This window comes from Rhinolophus sinicus, chromosome 14 (assembly GCF_057876585.1).
Source record: "Rhinolophus sinicus isolate RSI-liver-muscle chromosome 14, RSI-T2T, whole genome shotgun sequence".
Classification (NCBI taxonomy): Eukaryota; Metazoa; Chordata; class Mammalia; order Chiroptera; family Rhinolophidae; genus Rhinolophus; species Rhinolophus sinicus.
In genome coordinates, this window is record NC_142514.1 from 40,822,839 (window position 1) to 40,841,373 (window position 18,535).

Below are 18,535 nucleotides of genomic sequence, written 5' to 3' on the forward strand. Positions count from 1 at the left end.
CATTTCCCTTAAATAGTTAAAGAGTTTAATGGTAAGGTTTTTTTTTTCTTTTCAAGTTATAAAATAAAAATCCCATTTGAATTTTCTGATGTACAAAAAGAGATAGAGATGAACCATTGTGACCACAGAATCAGTTTGTTATTCTGAATATTCATGTCACCATTGTTCCAATAGAAAGTCGGTTTTTAAGATCCAAAACCATATTACCAGGATTGTATCAGAATTATTTGGCAAATGACTTTTCTTTGAAAATGGCACGTGGAGAAGACACTTGTCTGCATAGCATCACAGCAGCAAGATATCGGAAAAATAAAAAATATCATTTTATTGTACTTAGAATTTAGAGCTTCTTAGGAAATCGGATGCATTTTTCCTCTTTCTCATCAATGGGATTTGATGTCCTTTCCTACTCACAGAATGAAGTTTCAAAACGAAAGCTGTCTTTCTTCACCAGGATGCAGAAATAGCTACAGGGTTTTGGCAACATTCTTGATCATAAAGAACAATCAACCACTTATTTGTCTTGTGATTTCAAGTTAATTCATTTCATATGGGACTTTTTCCCCCAGTTAGATTTCTTCATCAATATCTAAAAAAAGTCAAAAGCAATACAAAAATTTGTACACCCATTAATTTTCAAACATGACAAAGGAAGGAAAGGGGGAAAATGGCAGACGAGGCCCCGTGGAGTGATGAAAAAACATCATCATATGTCAAAGGCAGATGGATCATGAGATTGCAGTCACAGAGGACCTCTTGCTTTGCCTAAAAGAAGTCAGTGCCAACTTTGTTGCAACTCTCTGAGGCCTGTCGCTCCAAATTGGATGTCTCTACAGTGGTCAACAGGTAGCGAAATAAAAAGAGAATTCTGATTTTGCATACTGGGTCATCTTAAACCCACACTAGGAGAGCTCAGAATATTTGTTTGAGAAGCATTTGCTGGATTTGTGATTTAACGTTGGGTATAATTTTGTTACACTTTTGTGGGTTTTTTTGTTTGTTTGTTTGTCTGTTTTTTGTGCTGCCATAGGTATCTGCCATCAGTTGCCAAAAACTCTTAGTTCCCTCTTCCGAACGAGTTCCATTGGGCAATAATGAATTTCTTTGTGGGATGAGGTGAGGTGAAAGAATCCAGGAGAGCCTGTTGTGATGTGGATTTCCATCCCAGTCTGGAAGCACCCACAACGAGCCCGCATTGATGCTATGTCTTAGGTCTGTTGATCTGCGCAGAGAGGCTGCAGCGCCTATGGATAGAGGGACAAAGTGAGACCTGCTCTTTTCCAGATAGGATTTTCTGAGACAGTTTGGGAAGGGGAGTTTGGGATTAGAACAGAAAGGTAACAGTGTATGATGGATGACCTCGGGGAATGTTTGGATTGTTTGATCATGGTGCATATCATCTTGGCAAATTTTTGTCATCAAGAACTACTCACCCAGGTTTGTCCTTGTTTTTCAAATGAGATTGAGTGCCCCTGTTAGGGAAATAGCATGGTATAGTAGAGCGAGCTGGACAAGCTGTGTGATATGGGCAAAAAATTTATCTTCTCTGAGACTCAGTTTTCCCAACCATGAAATGGGAATCATCCTGCTTATCCTACAGGGTTCTTGAGAAAATTAGAGATAATCTATATAAAGCATCTAGCACAGTGTTTGGCAGTAACAGGTCTTCAAAATGGTTAACAATTATCCTGAATCAAGTGGAGATTTTTCCAACACAGTTTTATGAATGTCCACTTGATCCCGCTGAAATTCCATTTCACCCACTCTTTGGTTTCTCCAAGGAGTCATGACTGAGCACACTTTACAGCAAGAGAAACAGCAATTGTGCTGTTAGCTCTTAGTTAAAAGCTTCTGGGACTTGTTTCCATTCAATTTGCTGTTTCAGGTTTGGCCAGTCCTTTGCCTGTACCCATGGGGCTGCCCTGAGATATACACAAGGATTTTTACCAATGTATGACATAGCAAACCTTCAATCCAAACGTAGATGGGAAATGGTGTTTGGTTTTGTTCAAACCACTTCAGGACGCCAGTACATGTTGAAATGGCCCGAGATGTACTAGCTAAGCAGATCAGATCAATACATACTCTGGTCTGAAGCATACATAGTCTCTTCCATTAAAATTGCCCTATGCTGTCACTCTTGGATGTTTGTGCCAGAAATGGACACAGTCACATCTTAATTCTGCCAGATTTTATATATTAGCCTGCTTCCTACTATGTGAGTATAAATCCTTTTTCTTTGTTTATTTTCTTGAACCATCAGCTTGAACTGGCATTTTGTGAGCCTCTACTATGTGTCTAGCATGATGCGAGGTATTTTCAAATGCATTTTTTTTTTTAACTCATCACAACAGACTTGTAAGGCAGATGCTTTTTCTCCTTTGCAAGTGAGAAATCAAGCACAGGAAAGTTAAATAATTTGTCCATAGTCACACACCAAGTAAGTTGGGGACATGAGACCTAAAATAGGGTCCAGTGCTTTTTTAGTCCGTTACAACAGCTGGAAAAAAAAGAAAAAAATACAACTCTTTAATCTGTAGTGTTGTAGAGGCCTTCGGAGTTCCTAAAGCTCCCTATTGTCTTATTTTATTTAACAGTCCTGGGAGTGGCTTTTACTCTCTCCACCCTCATACTGCAGATGATAACTGAAGGTCAGAGAGGTATGGGATCTCAAGGTCATTGTGCTGCCTGCCTCTCATGTGTTTAGTATATCATATGGCTTGTCTTTGTTATAAAGTTGGAATAGACTAGAAGATAATTTTGTCCAGATCCATCATTTTATAGCTGAGGAATGTGAAGCTCAGAGAAGAGAGCTTTTGTTTCCCCAGAGTCGCAAGGTTACTTAGTAACCACGCCATGAAGAGCATCCAGGACTCCTGCCGTCACATCCAGGGTGTTTTCTTCTAGAACTCATTATGGTTGTGTCCTTCCAGGGAGAAAGAGCTTCCTCCCCTTTGAGGCACCCTATTTTGTACCATAACAGAGTGCCAATTTGTCCCTCCAAGCTTTCCACCCATGGAACTTCATACTGCCTTAAAATGTGAAGAATAAGTGTAATTCTTCCAAATATCCAATAACAGAAAATATGGAGGCCCATTCTTCCACACCCTACTTCTGGTTACGGCTTGCAGGCTCCTTCTGCCATTTCACATATGTGAACCTAGTGCGGTTGGTGTTCAAACAACCCTCCAATTTGGCTTTATTCTCTCAAAACGTAGTCTAGCAAAATGGCGAAATGTATAGCAAGATGACTTCTTAAGCACCTAATCTAGTCTTTGCCAATGTCTTGAAACGTTTCAAATCCGTGTTGTAAAGCTAAGCCTGTAACTTTCCTGTGTGTCTGTGTTCTGGGGTGGGGTGGGTGGAGACAAGGTGGAATCGTAAAGTATAAGTATTGGGAAAAAACGTTTTCTTTGCCTATGGGCTACCAGGATGCATCAATCTTCCTTGGGTAGACTTTCTCAGCCCACCCTTCTTTATGGATGCCCGAAGAAGTCAAGCTGCCTTGATCTCACCCTACAATTTGCTCTATTCTAATTTTGGAAACTAATTTATTCAACTGAGAATGACACCTAAAAACAGAAGAAGACAGCAGGCTCAGACAGGGTAATTAATGCCACACTGCATTAACTTTCTGCAGCTGAGATAAATATTCACACATCTTCTGCTTGCCGGAATTTAGCTTCAAATACCCATCACAACAGCGGTAACAAGTGCAGTCAACTCCCAATTATCCCCACTAATGAAGGGGAGCAGTGGTGTGGAAAACCCCAAGCAGCAGATAATCCCAAAGTCTGACACTGTGATGCATTATCCATTTTGGCAATAGCTTTACCTTCCTTGTTACCGAATCTTAGACTGTCAGAGCTGGAGGAGAGCTAAGAATCATTTGATCCAGAAATTTTCAACCTGACTTCTGGCAAGGTCACAGTGGGGTCTTCAGGCTATTTTCAATATTCCAAAAAGTCTAAATGGAATCACACATTAACACGGCATGCTGGTGCCATTTGTTGTTTTCTCTGGGCAGATTTGACCACATCTCTACCCTTCTTCAAATCTTTCAAAGGCTCCCCATTACCCACAGCGTAAGGTGAAAGCTCCTTAGACGGGGCACATGAGACCCTTTAGTCTCATAGTCCATTAGAGCTAATAAATGCCCCTTCCAGACCATGAATCAAAACAACCTTCCGGTCACGTACATCATGCTTTAAAAAAAGGTTCTTTATGCCTCTGCCAGAATAGTCTCTGGAAATGGATTTGGTCATGCCAGTCACTTGCTTGAAATGACCCTTCTGATTCCTTATTACTCTGAGGACAATACAAACTCCTCGGGATGGCACACGACGCCTTTCCAATACGCTCTACCGGCCGATCCAGCCTCGCTCACCTCCTTTCCTCCTGAACCGCCCGTACTCCGCTTCTGGTCAGCCTGACGTGACAGGCCCTTTTCCATCTCTGCTCAGGCAGTGTCCCCGGGGCCTCTTTTTGTCTTGCACCTGGGTGTTCATACTTTCAGAACCAGCTCAAATAGAAAGGCTTCCCAGACTCTTCGTACTCTGTGCAGACCTCTGTCCCCACTGCCATCGTGTCACCCCCCAGTACTCTCTCCATAGTGAGCCCCACCACACCCTTCACGTCAGTACCCCAAATCCTGAGCGAGAGCTTCGAACATGGGTGGCACAGCTGCTCACAGCGGGGAGAAGGAGGATGCGAGTGAACGAATGAATGGTTCTTCGCTTAATGTAAGTTGGCAAATACCCACGAGCTTTAAGCTCACTTGCGATCGGCATCTTAACATCTTCATTTCTAGAGGACAACAAAGTAGATGGAAAACCAGACGGGACACATGAAAACAAAATCAACCCCCCAACCTGTGACGTAAGCGGAATACCCCGTTTTCTGGGAGGTACAGTGAAAGAATGAAAGCACACAGATTGGAAATCGGGCAGATCTAGGTCAGTATTCCCGCTGCCAAGTTCCTGCAGCCAGAGTCCACCAGGCGCACACGTGCAGCGGAACAAGCTGGGGTTATCACTCACTGCAGTGAGGGCATCTGTAAGGGTGTGAGAAAGGGCTGATCACGGGACTGGGCTTATGGTCGATGACTGGGGGGAGGGTCAAGCAAGGTTTTTCTCTGGATTGGATGCTCTGAGAAAAGTGGGAGTGTGGTTATTTTAATAAATCTTGAGGGCAGAAAGAATGGAGCAAGTTAAAGCTCAAAGGACGCTTGGTCATGTTTATACTGTGGACAACATTCACGTTCTGCCTATGCTCAGCCGTGGGACCGAGTGGTCTTGCTGTGTCTTGACCCATCACGGTTATGGGGTGGCCTTGTCTGATGCTGATGTTCCCTGAACCTGTTCATGTTTAGCAGAACCCAAAGGCCCACCTGTGAGGGCTGGGCCGGCTCCCGGCTGTCAGGCAGCTGCTCTTTCTCTCTGTCACCCACTTAGTGACCCCATGACTCTGCGAAGGTTACTTAACTCCTCTGAGTGCCAGTTTCCTCATCTGTAAAATGAGGCTAGGCTTGCTCTCTGTGAGAGGTGTGGTAAGCATTGACAGAGCAAATACACGTTGGTTGTCTGGCACAGAGCCTGGCACAGAGGAGGTACTCCAAAAAAAGGTTACGTCCCGTAAGTCTGGGCATGTGGCTTTTTGCTTCCTGTACAGAAGATGGTTTTAGGCCTCTGGTGACCTGTAGGTGACTCTCCAAATTGCTTCTCCTTTGAAGCACATAGGGGCCACTGCAAATGGGCTCTGTTATGACACCTGATAATGGCGCTGGATCAGCCTGGGGAAACTGCAGGAAGCACGGGGGGTTCATCTAAAGAGTCTGGTTGCAGGGCCCTGTGGCTAACAGAGGCCACTTCATGTATGAATTATGTGCTTGCGTACAACCGCCAAGTAGCACCACAGGATTAGAGAACAGCTGATGCTTACAGAAATGTTGGCCGTTGAGAAGCACTTTCTTTCCTGTGTCACCTGTGACCTCACTTGGGCATCAGAATGAGGCTGTGCCCTGAGCATTCCTATCTCCACGTACCGAGACGAAGCAGTGCTGCTCAGAGTTGGGTGACTTGCTCTAGGTCACTCCGCCAGCACAGGGCAGGGCTGGGACATAACTAGGTTTGCTATTATTTTTAGCTCTTTTTCCATTGTGCTAAAATATATACAACATAGCATTTGACATTTTAATTATTTTTAAGTGTACAATTCAAAGATACTAATTACATTCACAGTGCTGTGTAACCCTCACCACCATTTCCCAAACTCTTGCATTACCCTAGAATCGATACCCATAAAACAGTAACTCCTGATGCCCTTTTATCTCCAACCCCCAGTAACCTCTAATCTATTCATCTCTGTGAAGTGACCTACTCTGATTTTTAAATCCACTTCATTGAGGTGTAGCTTACATACAATGAGACGTTCCCATTGAAAGTGTACAGCTTGATGAGTTTTGACAAACGTATATAATCCTGTGTAGCCCTCCCCACCATACTCGAGCTATAGGGCATTTCCTCACCCTAAAAACTTCCCTTTGGTGCCCACAGCCCCTGATATGCTTTCAACCCCTATAGATGAGATTTCTAGAGTTTCGTGGGAACTCACCCAGGTCTTTCTAAGCCTACTGTCCTCTCTACTGCCATGTGTTCCCTTCGTAAAATGTCAAAGCAAGGAGGGTCCTCTGTCTCACAGTTCATTTCTTTCAGGAAGAAACTGAAACTCCCAGATTTGAGGGTTGTTTTTCCCAAAGTCCACAGGAAGCAGTGGAAAGCCAGGAGGGCAGCCCAGGTCTGGATCCCATTTCTGTGCTGGCTTCCTCACTTCCCCACCTGTCCCCGGCTGTTTGGCTTGAAGTACAGGAACAAATCGTTTCCTATCTCACATTATAAATGAGCCCCCTTTGAAATCCACCTAAATTGGGCTTATTACTTTGCATCTATTTAATTTTTATTGTGTTTATTTTTGGAAAGCTTGGCTACGTCTAGCAAAGGTGTGTCCAAAAAAATTATAGTGGAGAAAAGACATGGCATGCTGAGACAGGTGGTCTTGGATGTAAGGTTAGTGTGTACCATGAAATCTACTTGCTGAGTGGGCCCATCTGTGGCCGGTCTGGGGGCCTGGGGGTGAGCTTAACACTGAGCCAAGCCAGGGGGCAGCCTGGACCTGGGGGGTGAGCCAAAGCTTAGTGTCGTCCTGCTAAGCGAACAACTTCAACCTCATGGTCGTCTAGTCCCGACAGTGAGGCCCAGCATTCTGGGGTTTTACATTTCCTGCTTGGCAAATGAAAAGGGATGGTGGTTACCAGGGAGTGTAAATAAGGCTGAAATAACTTCAAGTTCAATCTGAAGACATAAATAGGGTCATCAAAGATGCATGAATTTTAGATCCAGAAAGATCCTGGCAATCCTCCTATCTACCTCTATGAACATAGGCAAGAATTTCACCTGGACCTCAGTTTCTTCATCTGTAAAATGGGGCTTGTAACATTAATAAATGAGCTCAGAGAACACGGAGGATTATAACAAGTGGTGGGAGTCTTTCTTTCCTTTTTAGTCAAAGGAAAGGAAAAACAACAACAACAACAACAACAAAGCTTTCTAACCACTTCCAGTCTGAAAATCTGTCCTTCAGGGTAGAAAAGTCTTCAGAACACAGGATGGATTTAATGATACTACCTTAGAGATTGATGCTGCTGTCAAACACACTCACTTGGTGAACACAGAGATGTACAATCTGAGTTCCCAGGGGTCTGCACATGTTCTGATCAATTTTGCATTTTCCCATCAATAATGACAACAGACACAAACTGTCTGCTTTGCACGTGTATGGCATCTTTCTTGACCTTGGCACACAGCAGATGAGGATACTGAGGTTGCCGACACCAGTTCTCGGCCACCAGCAGGAGGGCCTGTCCTGGGTAAGCTCTTGGCCGCTAGGAGTGGGTCCTGGATCTCAGGCCGGTCGTCTCCCAGAACCTAAACGAAGTCAGCCTGTTTAAGGGACTTCGGTCCTGCGCTTTGGTAGCTGGGAATAAGGACAGCCTGGGGAAAGGGTGCTGTTGGGAGAGCTTGTTTGAGGACTAGGTCTTCCATGCTCTAGCTGGGTGACCGTGAGCATGTTAGAAGGTTCTAGACTGCCAAAGCTGGAAGGGCCTGTGGACATTGTTTTACAGAAGAGGAGACCAAAAGTCTGAAATGAAGCCATCCACCTCAGGTCACATAGCAGTTAAGTCGAAGAGACTGTGCTATGACTCAGTTGTCCTGGTCATGTTTGTGGGCCTTGAGCTATTTAATCTGGGTCTGGATTTACATCCGAGCTCCATTACATGTGGGTCTTCTGGTTTTAGCAAGTCATCAGCCTCTCTGCCTTACCTATCATATTTGTGAAGCGGGAAGAATAAAAATACTGAAGAATGTTCTCCTGAGGATTGAGTTAGGCGATGTTTATGAAAGTGCCATAAACATGCGAGTAACTTTTAAATATATTTTATTAGTGGTAGTTAATGAAAGACAATTGTGGTGATTTTCTACAGCGTGGTTTTAGAGGCAATGAGTGTGATCCAAATCAGAGGTCAGCAAACTACGGTCCATTGGCCAGTCCGGGTGACCACTTGTTTTTTATATGTCAAGTATTACTGGAACTTAGCCACACTCTTTGCTGCTTTCCTGCTGCAAGACTGGAGCAGATTAGCTGCGACAGAGACCGTATGGCCTATGAAACACAAATATTTACAGAGTTTGCCAACCTCTGCTCTAAATGACCAAGGGTATCTAGTTTTGCCCACTCCTCCAGTGACTTCAAACCATGTTGAAATCTTGACCTCTAGTCTGGTTTTCTCTTTTGACCTCCAGAGTCTCATATGCAGCCGCCTACTGGCTACTTGGATGTCTCTTAGCCTCCTCAAGTTCAAGTGGTCTCAATGTAAACTTGCCTTATTTCTGCTCAAGCGTGTTGCTCAGCTCAGTGATTGGCACGCCTGGACCCTGACGTCAGGAACCTGGAGCTCCTCCTAGATTATGCTCCTTTCCTCGCCTCCCATTTCCCTACAGTATTAACGTCCTCCTGCTTTGATCTTTCAAACAACTCTTGGCCGGAAGCTCACCTCTCCATCCTATCCGATCCTGCCCTCAGCCAGACCCTTCACATCTGCCTGAACCATTCCAACAGTTTGGGCTGAACTGCCCTCTGAGTGCTGTGTCCATGAGATGGACAGATTGTTTTCTGTTTTTGTGGCCCTTTGTTTTAAGGCTTTGTTGTTTGGTTCTATTTAAGAACAGAACAGTAATAATAATCCCAAGTACATGCATTTCACCATCAAAGCTTACAAAGCTTTCATAGTCACGATACCTTCTGATTCTGGGAGAGCTTTGGGAGGGAGCTGGTCTACATTATCCATATTTTATCCATATGAAGGGACCAAGGTTTAGAGAGGTTACAGGTTATCTGCTTTGGAACCATAATTCAGACCCAAGTCCCGCGAGCTCTGTGTGCCTTTCTTTTTTTCTTTTTCCACCTCATCGCCTGACCTTTTTTTTTTTTTTAAAGATTCTTCCTCCCAGAGCATCTGAAGTTCAGCTTTCTTTTCCCTTGAACACTAGAAATCCATCAGGTAATATTTTAGATGTCTTGAGTTCCCACTATGAAGATCAGTATTTAAAAAAATGATGGCGACTTACTATTTATGGCAATATCTATTGTTGCTAAGGGAGACAGACCAAACAATTCCCTCTTGTTACAGACGCTATTTTGACTTGACAGCTGGGAAAGTCTGATAGGCCATTTATTTACTTAGCCGTTTAACCAAATAAATGTTTTCATTTTTCTTTCATCTCCTCAAAAGCTAACATTTTGCCCTCAAAATTGCTCCAGCAACACATCAGTGAAGTATAAATTACCTGCCATTCCCACATCAACCATTATAATATTATTTTGGTTCTCTGTTGTCCCTGTTGACCCAGTCTTTCCAAGACACGTGATTCTCCCAGGCGGAAGGGTAGGGGGGGGAAACAAAGTAATTGGAGGTATTTCCCTTTATTGCTAATACAGAAATGCTGTTTGAGATTGGCCCTGAAGCTTCCCCTTCAAGGATTGAGTCTGTCTGTTTTCTCTTACTCTGACGCACCATGGCTTTAACTTATCAACAGATGTCACCCCTACCTACTCAGAATTGGGTGGGTATTTCTAATAAAAAGCAGCTGGAGATAATGGTTGCAAGGGCGATAAGAAAGATGGAACTCTTGCTTTCCAATCGTACGAAGGCACAGGGGAAAATAAAGCCACGGATGTTAACTATCCCTGTATGTTATCCCTTCTCCAAACGTCTGGGAAGGCACTAAGAAATTACAGTCAGTAAATTTCCAGTTGGTTGGATGGGTGAATGGAATGGAGATAGAAAGATCCAAAGTGGCTTGTGGTGCCATTGATAAAGGGGCCCGGAAAGGCTCATTTGGACTCTCCTTGTGGGGGTCTAGGGGACATGTCTGCAAGGCTGGCATCAGCCTCTTGCCATGCATTTCCTGATAGGCAATTGTAAAATTGCCAGGCTAAGCTTTCAAAGGGAGAAAATTGCTTTGTTGAAGATTATAGTCTAGCCCTCCTTCGGAGCTAGGAGCCATGTGTTATGATTTACGTGTGGATATAAGACTGCTCATTTTTGGAAGTGAGAGGTGGCCGGTGAGGCTCTAACGGGGGTCATTTTGATGATGGGACAGGGCAGGCCAGAGAACAAAGAGATGGGTTTTTCTTTGCTTTCCCAGCTCAAAGCTGTTTTGAAGCATATTGAAAATTAATTATCCAAAGATATAAAGTACAGAGCAAAACCTCCTTGCAAATGGCTTGGTCCTTATGGCAAGATTTAGTCAACATAGGAGCTAAATGTATAAAATCCTAGGTAGCAGGGAACTAACATTTACTGAGTAGTTAAGAATGGTGATGGTGGTGGTGGTGGTGGTGGTGACAGCAGTTAACATCTATTGGGTGCTAAGAACTCCACATACATCACTCATTTAGTTCAAACAATAACTCCATGAAGCAGCACTATTTTTACCCTTATTTTTCAAAATAAGATAGAGGCATATAAAATCTTAGTTCAAACAATAACCCCATGAAGCAACACTATTTTTATCATTATTTTTCAAAATAAGAGAGAGACACAGAAACTCTTAGTTCAAACAATAAAACTAGGAAGCGGCACTATTTTTATCCGTATTTTTCAAAGTAAGATCGATACATAGAAAAATCTCACCAGGGTCACACAGCTAATGAGTGGTGGAGACAGATGCTCAACTCAGACCGTCTTACTCCAGAATGCAGAATTTTAAGTTCCGTTTTAAGCTGAGTACTGTGTCTGCCTCCATGCCAGAGGCGTAACATATGCTATCGCGGTTAACATAACATATAAGGCCCTTCTAGCAGATGAAGAAACCAAGACTCAAAAGGAATTATGTCCTTGCCCAAGATTTCCCATTAGTAAGTAGCTGAGCTGGAATTTGAACTCAAGTTCCAAACACGGAGCTCTTCTCACTGTACCATGCTATGTCCATTTACAACTCAGCTATGACTTGGAGTTCTGGATGGAGCTGCAAATGCAGAACAGACAGCAGCTCCACAAAACCACTCAGCTTGTATGACTGTCTCAAGCTGAACAGCCTCATAAAGATGAGGGCTTGATACATTGATCTGCAAATGGTGTAAGTCATCTTCATTTTCTAGAAGACCTTCGATTTTAGGATGATGTTTGCTGTTGTCCTGATGAATGGCTCTTGTCACCTCTAGCTCATTCATCAAATTTTTCAAAGCAGGGTTGGGCATGTGAAATAAAACATATGCAAGGGGTAGAAAACCTCTTGAGGATTCTTCTCAAGGAGGCCACCCATACTCCTCAACTTTTCTGTCTTGGAATATTGACTTTGCCTTTAATTCACCAGCTCCCAAATAGCTTGGCAAGACTAAATTTTTTGACGGGTATTACCTGATTTTGTGTGGCATGATGTGCTACGATGTGCTACTGTGTTGATATAACATGTGGCAAAATACACAGTATGTTAAGTTCTTTAATCATAAAATCTATTAACAAAATGCACTTTCAAAGCACTGTATTAGCTTTCAATAACTGTCGAAATAACTTACATGTGAACTGAGAATATGATTCTGGGGTAGCCTCAGAATCCATTCATGAGCAGTGAAAACTATTTACCATTTTAATGGTTCTGATCACGCTGTTCAGGCCTTCAAAAGGAGCTCTGTGGGTACGGCCTTGCAGCCCTACACGTGTATGGAAAACTGGGAAAGTATTTGAAAATTGAACACATTTGTCAAGGAATGACCTTAGAAATCATGTCTGGGTAACAAGGTGTACTTCTCTGTCTCCTGAGAAGGTTCACTTCATCAGCAACTCTTTCTTTCGATCAAATCAAATGTATTGAAATTCAAGTGCCAAAAGCCACTTCTGGTAAATGTAAGTACACCTCTCTCACAGAAGCTGCTGCTGATGGAATCTGAAGTGGTTTGGTGGCAAACCACATGCTGCAGCACAGGTGCAAACTGCAGAGCCTCAGAAGCGAACGCCACGTGTTTGGGCTCTCGTTTCACTGTGACATTGGAAAGGGTGAGGGGGCCCCCTCTGGCTAGATGAAATGGGCTATCACGATCTTACATCTCTCTCTATCTTATTTCAAGCACTGCTTATTTTTGCTTCTTCGTCTGGCTTCTCAGTGTGTTTGGTTGGTGACCTCTTCAGATCTGTGGAGTGTAGGCAAGTGCAGTGACACTTTGCTTAAAAGATGAAAACCTCTGGACCATGTCGCACTGAAAATTGATCAGGGAGGGCAAAATTTGTCCATCTAGGAACTGATGCTTTCAGAAACTGAATCCACGTTAAGTAGTAGTGACCATGCCTCGTTCTATCATCACCACTCACTCAGAACATGTGATTAATAAAATAATATGGCCATTCCCCATTCCCCACCCTTACCAGTATATGTCAAAGGTCATGCATCCATGAAGAAAAATAGGTGACAGACAGACACCAGGCAAGGAGAGATGATGCAAACATCAGAGATACACTCAGGCAAAGACAGTTGATGCAAACACTAGAGATAGTCTCGGGTAAGGAGAGGGGTACAAACATCAGGGATGTAACTTCAGAAGTGAAGAACAAGCAAAAGGGAAAGCAGACGACTTAAGGATGAAGGAGATAAAAGGACAGATACCTACCCAGACCTGCGCTATCTAGCTACCGGCCTGTGGATTTATATTATCAGCACTGGGCTCCCCACTGGGCTCCCCAAATTGATCACTGTTGGATGAGGCCTGTGACCCATCAGGCTAGAATACAAGAAGAGAACACTTTTTTTTTTCCAACAATTGAAAACACAAGACAGCTGGGCATGCTTCCACGCACACATAAAATCAGTTATTTTAAGGCAGCAACTTCAGTTAGAGGATGCCAGGCCCACAAATGCAAGAACTTGTAGGAACCATGTAATGAAAGGACATTATTTCAGCTGCTCATTTGAACATAAAAGAAAGCCCCTTACTAACCCATTTAGAACTTAAGCATTGGAGCCAGCGCTCTTTTCTACTGTAGGATTCCTCATGCATTATCCATATAGATATAGAAGTTTTGATTTTAAAGAAAAACAAAAACAGAAAGAACACACTGGTCACTTACAGCTTCTTGGTCTTCGCTTTTGCTGGGACTTTCAAAGCCCTCTTCGAAGATGTCATCTGGGGTAGGGTCACTGGCATGGGATGCAGATGATTTGGATGGAGAGCTCTGTCTCGGGGCTGGAGTTGGAGCTGCAGAGACCATGCAAAGAGAGAGAAAATCCTAAGTGTCTGGCTGCAACCACGTGTATCCCACAGAAACCTCGGGGACCTGGTTATGTGTAAGTCAAATCACAGGATTCCTTCCTATCACAGGTCAAGCCAGTTGAACCGTTTAATACTCTGGACATACTTATCTTGTCCTCTCATATACATGATGATCAGGAAGGAGTGGGCGGATGGGACAGGCAGTGGCTCTGAAGGGATGGTCCCTGGGTCATCAGCCACATCTCGGCCCTTGTTAGAAATGCAAATTCTTGGACCCCATCCCAGACCCATCGAATCAGAGACTGCACACTCAAGTTAAGAACCACTGGACTATAGTGTGTGTTCTTCTCTCTTTCTTAACATCATACAATTAATTCAAGAAGAACAAGCAGATGAGAGGACAATGATATACACTGAGGGCCTTCTACGTGTCATATACTGTCGGAAATTTTACAGAGACTATTTCTAACCCTCACAAAACCTTAGGGGTAGGATCATTCCAAGTTTTCAGATAAGGCAAAGGAAGACTGCTGAAGCATTCCTGGCCACACAGATGAAAACCGGTAGAACCAGGTTTCATATCCTGGCACACAGTAGGTATTAGGCAAACACGTACTGAATAACGCGTGCCTCAGGGATCTGGGAAAAGGGATGGAGCTGACGGCAACTTCACAGCTGGCACTCTATTCCTCATTCTACAAGGATGTGCATTTTCTGTCCTGGCCTCCCCCGCTTTCCTGGTCTCATTTGTTCCAGAGGTTTATAACAAACATGCCATTTGAAATTACTCTTCCTTTACAAATTTCTTATTTGGCGTTGAAAATGCTGGTCACTGGCTCGGACCCAAATAAGGGAGTGCCGTGGCTTGAGTTAGTAGCTGAACTGCAAATGCCATTGATAAGGCCTCCCTCTCATAACTTCTTATAAGAATTTATAAAATCTGGCTGCTAATCAGACAGTGAGTGAATATAAAAGTGGGTGACTTCCTTTGGCCTTGATGAACCGACCAGCATACTTAGAACAACAATACTGCTTATGGTGTGCCAGCAAGATAGACACCGCACTAGGGCACTTGGCAATTATTATGCTCTCTGATATAGACAGGTTAGATGCTATTGTGCCTACTGGCTTTGTTTTTTATTTTCCTGATGAAGATACTGCAGCTCAGAGAGGGGAAGTGACTTTCTCGGGGCTAACACAGCTGTAAAATAGGAGCCGTGGGATTTAACACAGGCCTGTCTGACACTGTCCGGTAACTGTGCTGTTTTTTCATTTTTATTTGAGGTTTGCTTTTAGTCCAACTGAACCTCCACTCAACCCATTCTAAAGGTGATGCTGATGGATAACAGGATAGAAATGTTGGTTTCACTCATGTTCTTTAACAGAAAACATTAAGGTTTCCTCTAAGTTAGAAGGAACTCTGCTTTGTTTCAGGAGATGATTATGGAACAAACTAGTTACAGTGGGTTTAAGTGAGATAAGCTATAGGAAAACACCCGGATAAGTGGTCGGCATTTAGTAATTGTTAGTGTAATTCGATTCTGAATTGTGTCTGATGTGGTTTATTGCTCATGAAAGGCTGAGAACCCCGGCTGAGCTGCTCATTCTGAGAGGTGTACTGCTCACACTTACAGAATGAAATCAATGGGAAGCATAACTAGGGGTTTATTTACGTGGGCGTCTTAACCTTTAGAAGGTTTTATAGCTAGCATACCTCTACAATCTAAAATAGTGGTTTGCAGTCTGGGGCAATTCCACCCCCAGGGGACACTTAGCAACGTCTAGTCACTTTTGATTGTCACGACCAGGGAGCAGATGTCTGCTACTGGCGTCCAGTGGGTAGAGGCCAGGGCTGCTGCTAAACATTCTACTATGCGCAGGACAGCCTCCCACAACAAAGAATTATCTGGCCCAAAATGTCAACAGTGCCAGGTGCAAAACCCTGCTCGGAAACACAACAGTGGCGGAGTAGCCTTTGTTTTGTTTGTCTCATTCTCTACAACCTTTCCCAAATGCCTCCCTCTCCTGTGCTAGATACTGTGCTGCCATTATGAGTAGTGTAGGAATGATTAGGACATATTCCCTGTCCTCGAAGAACTTCAACTCCCCTCTTTTATTTGTAGTTGACACACTGCAAGAGAGATACGTGTTTTCAAAAGATGCTCGCTATTTATGTATGACTGTCCTTTACTGAGCGTTGCACTTTCTAGTCATTATTCTTCACTGGAAACCTGTGAGTTACAGTTCATAAGGTGCCCCCACTATGTAGGTCATCTGGCTCGAGGGGAAGTAGGTTGTTTGTACACATAGAAGGTGTTAGTTTTCAGAACAGCATTCCGAATCTAGCTGGAACGACCCTCTCTAATTATGAAACATGATATATATATATATTTTTTTTGACAATTCACGGTATTGGCCAAGCAGTGATCCATATCATCTGTGACAGTAATAAAAACGCCAAACTCATTGTTCCATAAGCCTTTTCTTTCCCCTTATCAACTGTCAAGGCACAGGCTGAATCATCAGACACCTTCCGCAAATGGTGTGGACTAAGCATAAAGCATAGGTGTGCCCCAGGGTATCTGGATTCTGGCTGCACGGTTCTGGTTTTTCTGGATGCTTTCAGGGGAAAAGTGAGCTGGGTTAGAATCACTGAATGCTGGGACTGAAAGGAGGCAAAATGCTCATTCCGTATTTTACGCATGACACAGCTGAGGTTAAGAGAAGCCACACGCTAGCCAAAAGACACAGCCTGTGGTGGCAGAGCCAAGGTTAGAACCCTGGATCAGGACTCTGCACGAAATCACTCAGCATGCAATGATAATGGTGATAAAACGACTTCAAACTCTGTGAGGTAGGTAATGTTTCAGTACACGTACCACTGAATCCTTTTAATAACCCTTGCCTAAGACAGAGGAGGAAATTGAGGCACATAGAAATGACTTGTGTAGGCACAAAACGAGTAAGTAGTGAAGCTGCTGCCCAGGGCTTCCTGCGACGTCATTAGGTTTTCTCTTTGACTACCCTAAGTTTTGAGTCAAAATCTAGCTTTGGTTATACCAGCTGTAGGAGGCCTTCTGGTTGTTCTATCTCTGCTCTAAGTTTCCCCCTGATCTTAATTTCCTATTCTAAATTTTTATCCTTGTTCCTAAAAATTCACACACATCATTCATTTTTATTTCATTTTTTATCTTTGTGTCCTAGCTGGGATATGCATACATGAATGAATGAGCAAATGAACGGAAACCCAAGAGGCCAAGTGACATGGTAGAAAAATAACAGGCTTGTATTTACTTCTACCACTTTGTCTATTCTCTTTGTCTTTGAACCTTTCATTATCTGTCAAATAAGTCTAACAAAACTTGTCATTAGCATTGTTTTGAGTACAAAAATAATATAGATATTACAGTATGTGGAGGAGGGGTGTCTGTTATAATTGGTACCTAATAATTGGTAGCTATTATTCGTAGCAGCAATAATATAAACAAAGAATCCTGTTCAATGTGACTGAGATGAGCTCTTGGACCCTAGAAACAAGACATCCCTCTCATCGGGTTTATGACGGGTACTCACGTGAGTTGGTTGATGGTGTGGTAGAAGTCACAGGGGTCAAGTTCAACTGGGAGATGTCAAAGTCATCACAGTCATCTGTATCCTGTGCCACCCCGACTTTGTTGAAGTAACTGGAGAAGGCCTCTGAGGTACAGGTGAGGGAGGGTTGGTCGGGTTTGCGGGACGGCACAGGTGGAGGCTGGGCCATCTGGAAATCCTTAAACATTTCTTTCCCCATTTTCTGCCTGGGCTTGTCGGTCTGTGGACTTGACCTGGCGGAGTCACCCGTGGCTGGGACGGTTGCAAGGGGGGTAAGGGGACCTTGGAACATGGCGGCTGGCAAAGGCATAACAGTTTGTGTGGGCATGAAGGCGGCAGGCGGGAACTGCCCCGCCACAGCTGGCCAGGGCTGCTGAGTGGCAGGGAAGAGACCCGGCTGGCCCCATGCGATGGGCTGAGCCCCCGGCATCACCTGAGCGACTGGTGGCTGAGCACCCATGGCAATCTGCTGTTGGACAAGGGGCTGCTGGCCCCAGAAGGATGGGAGGACGGCGCCCATTGCAACATAACCTGGAGGGGTGAAAAAGAAGAGTCAGGCACCCCGGGAGACAATAATTCCTGGAGTCAAGCGATTGGCAAAGAGGTAATGAGAAACTACGAAGCGTCAGGTTGTGTGCTAGGGACTGGGGATACAAAGATGAGCAAACCAGGAGCCCCTCTTTCCATGGAGCCTGGCTTCCAGAGCAGGGGTCATGGGAACCTCTCGAAGAAGATGCCTCATAAGGGGCAACTAGAGTGCAGCGAGGGAGCAAGCTGGTCGGGACACAAAAGCAAACATCCCCCAGTATCCCAGCGAGAGGTCTTCCTGCAGGCCAGTCTCGCTGGCGGCCGGGCAAGACACAGAAAGTAGGATCCACACGATCCAGAATCCGCCGTCCGCTTCCTTGCCAACCAACCAACTCCACTTGCTAACTGCAATCTGCGCTTGCTAGCTCAGCCACGGCAGTTATATCAGCGGCCAATGGCTAACTGGTTACAGCTGATGGCCATCTACTACCCGAGCCAGCACCTTTCTATGTGAGGTCGAGAGCCTGGAAACTGCTCTCTGGGGCTCTGTCCCCACAGTCAGGCTCTTGTTGGAGAGCCGGTTAGAACATCTTTC

General features: G+C 44.2%; 1 protein-coding gene across 12 annotated transcripts in view; it reads right to left on the minus strand.

The window, feature by feature from the left end:
- Positions 1-986: 986 nt before the first annotated feature.
- DAB1 (DAB adaptor protein 1) overlaps positions 987-18,535 on the minus strand; it is a 1,099,844-nt gene continuing 1,082,295 nt past the window's right edge. For 10 of the 12 annotated variants that reach the window (XM_019742545.3, XM_074334774.2, XM_074334767.2 and 7 more), the window contains 4 exons: positions 17,395-17,943; positions 13,679-13,806; positions 13,222-13,332; positions 987-1,244 (listed from right to left, as the gene is read on the minus strand). In XM_019742545.3, the coding sequence (XP_019598104.1) occupies positions 13,237-13,332; positions 13,679-13,806; positions 17,395-17,943 (773 nt within the window). In that variant the 3' untranslated portion in view covers positions 987-1,244; positions 13,222-13,236. The remainder of the gene's footprint in view (positions 1,245-13,221; positions 13,333-13,678; positions 13,807-17,394; positions 17,944-18,535) is intronic. The other 2 variants (XM_019742544.3, XM_074334775.2) reach the window with 1 other exon arrangement.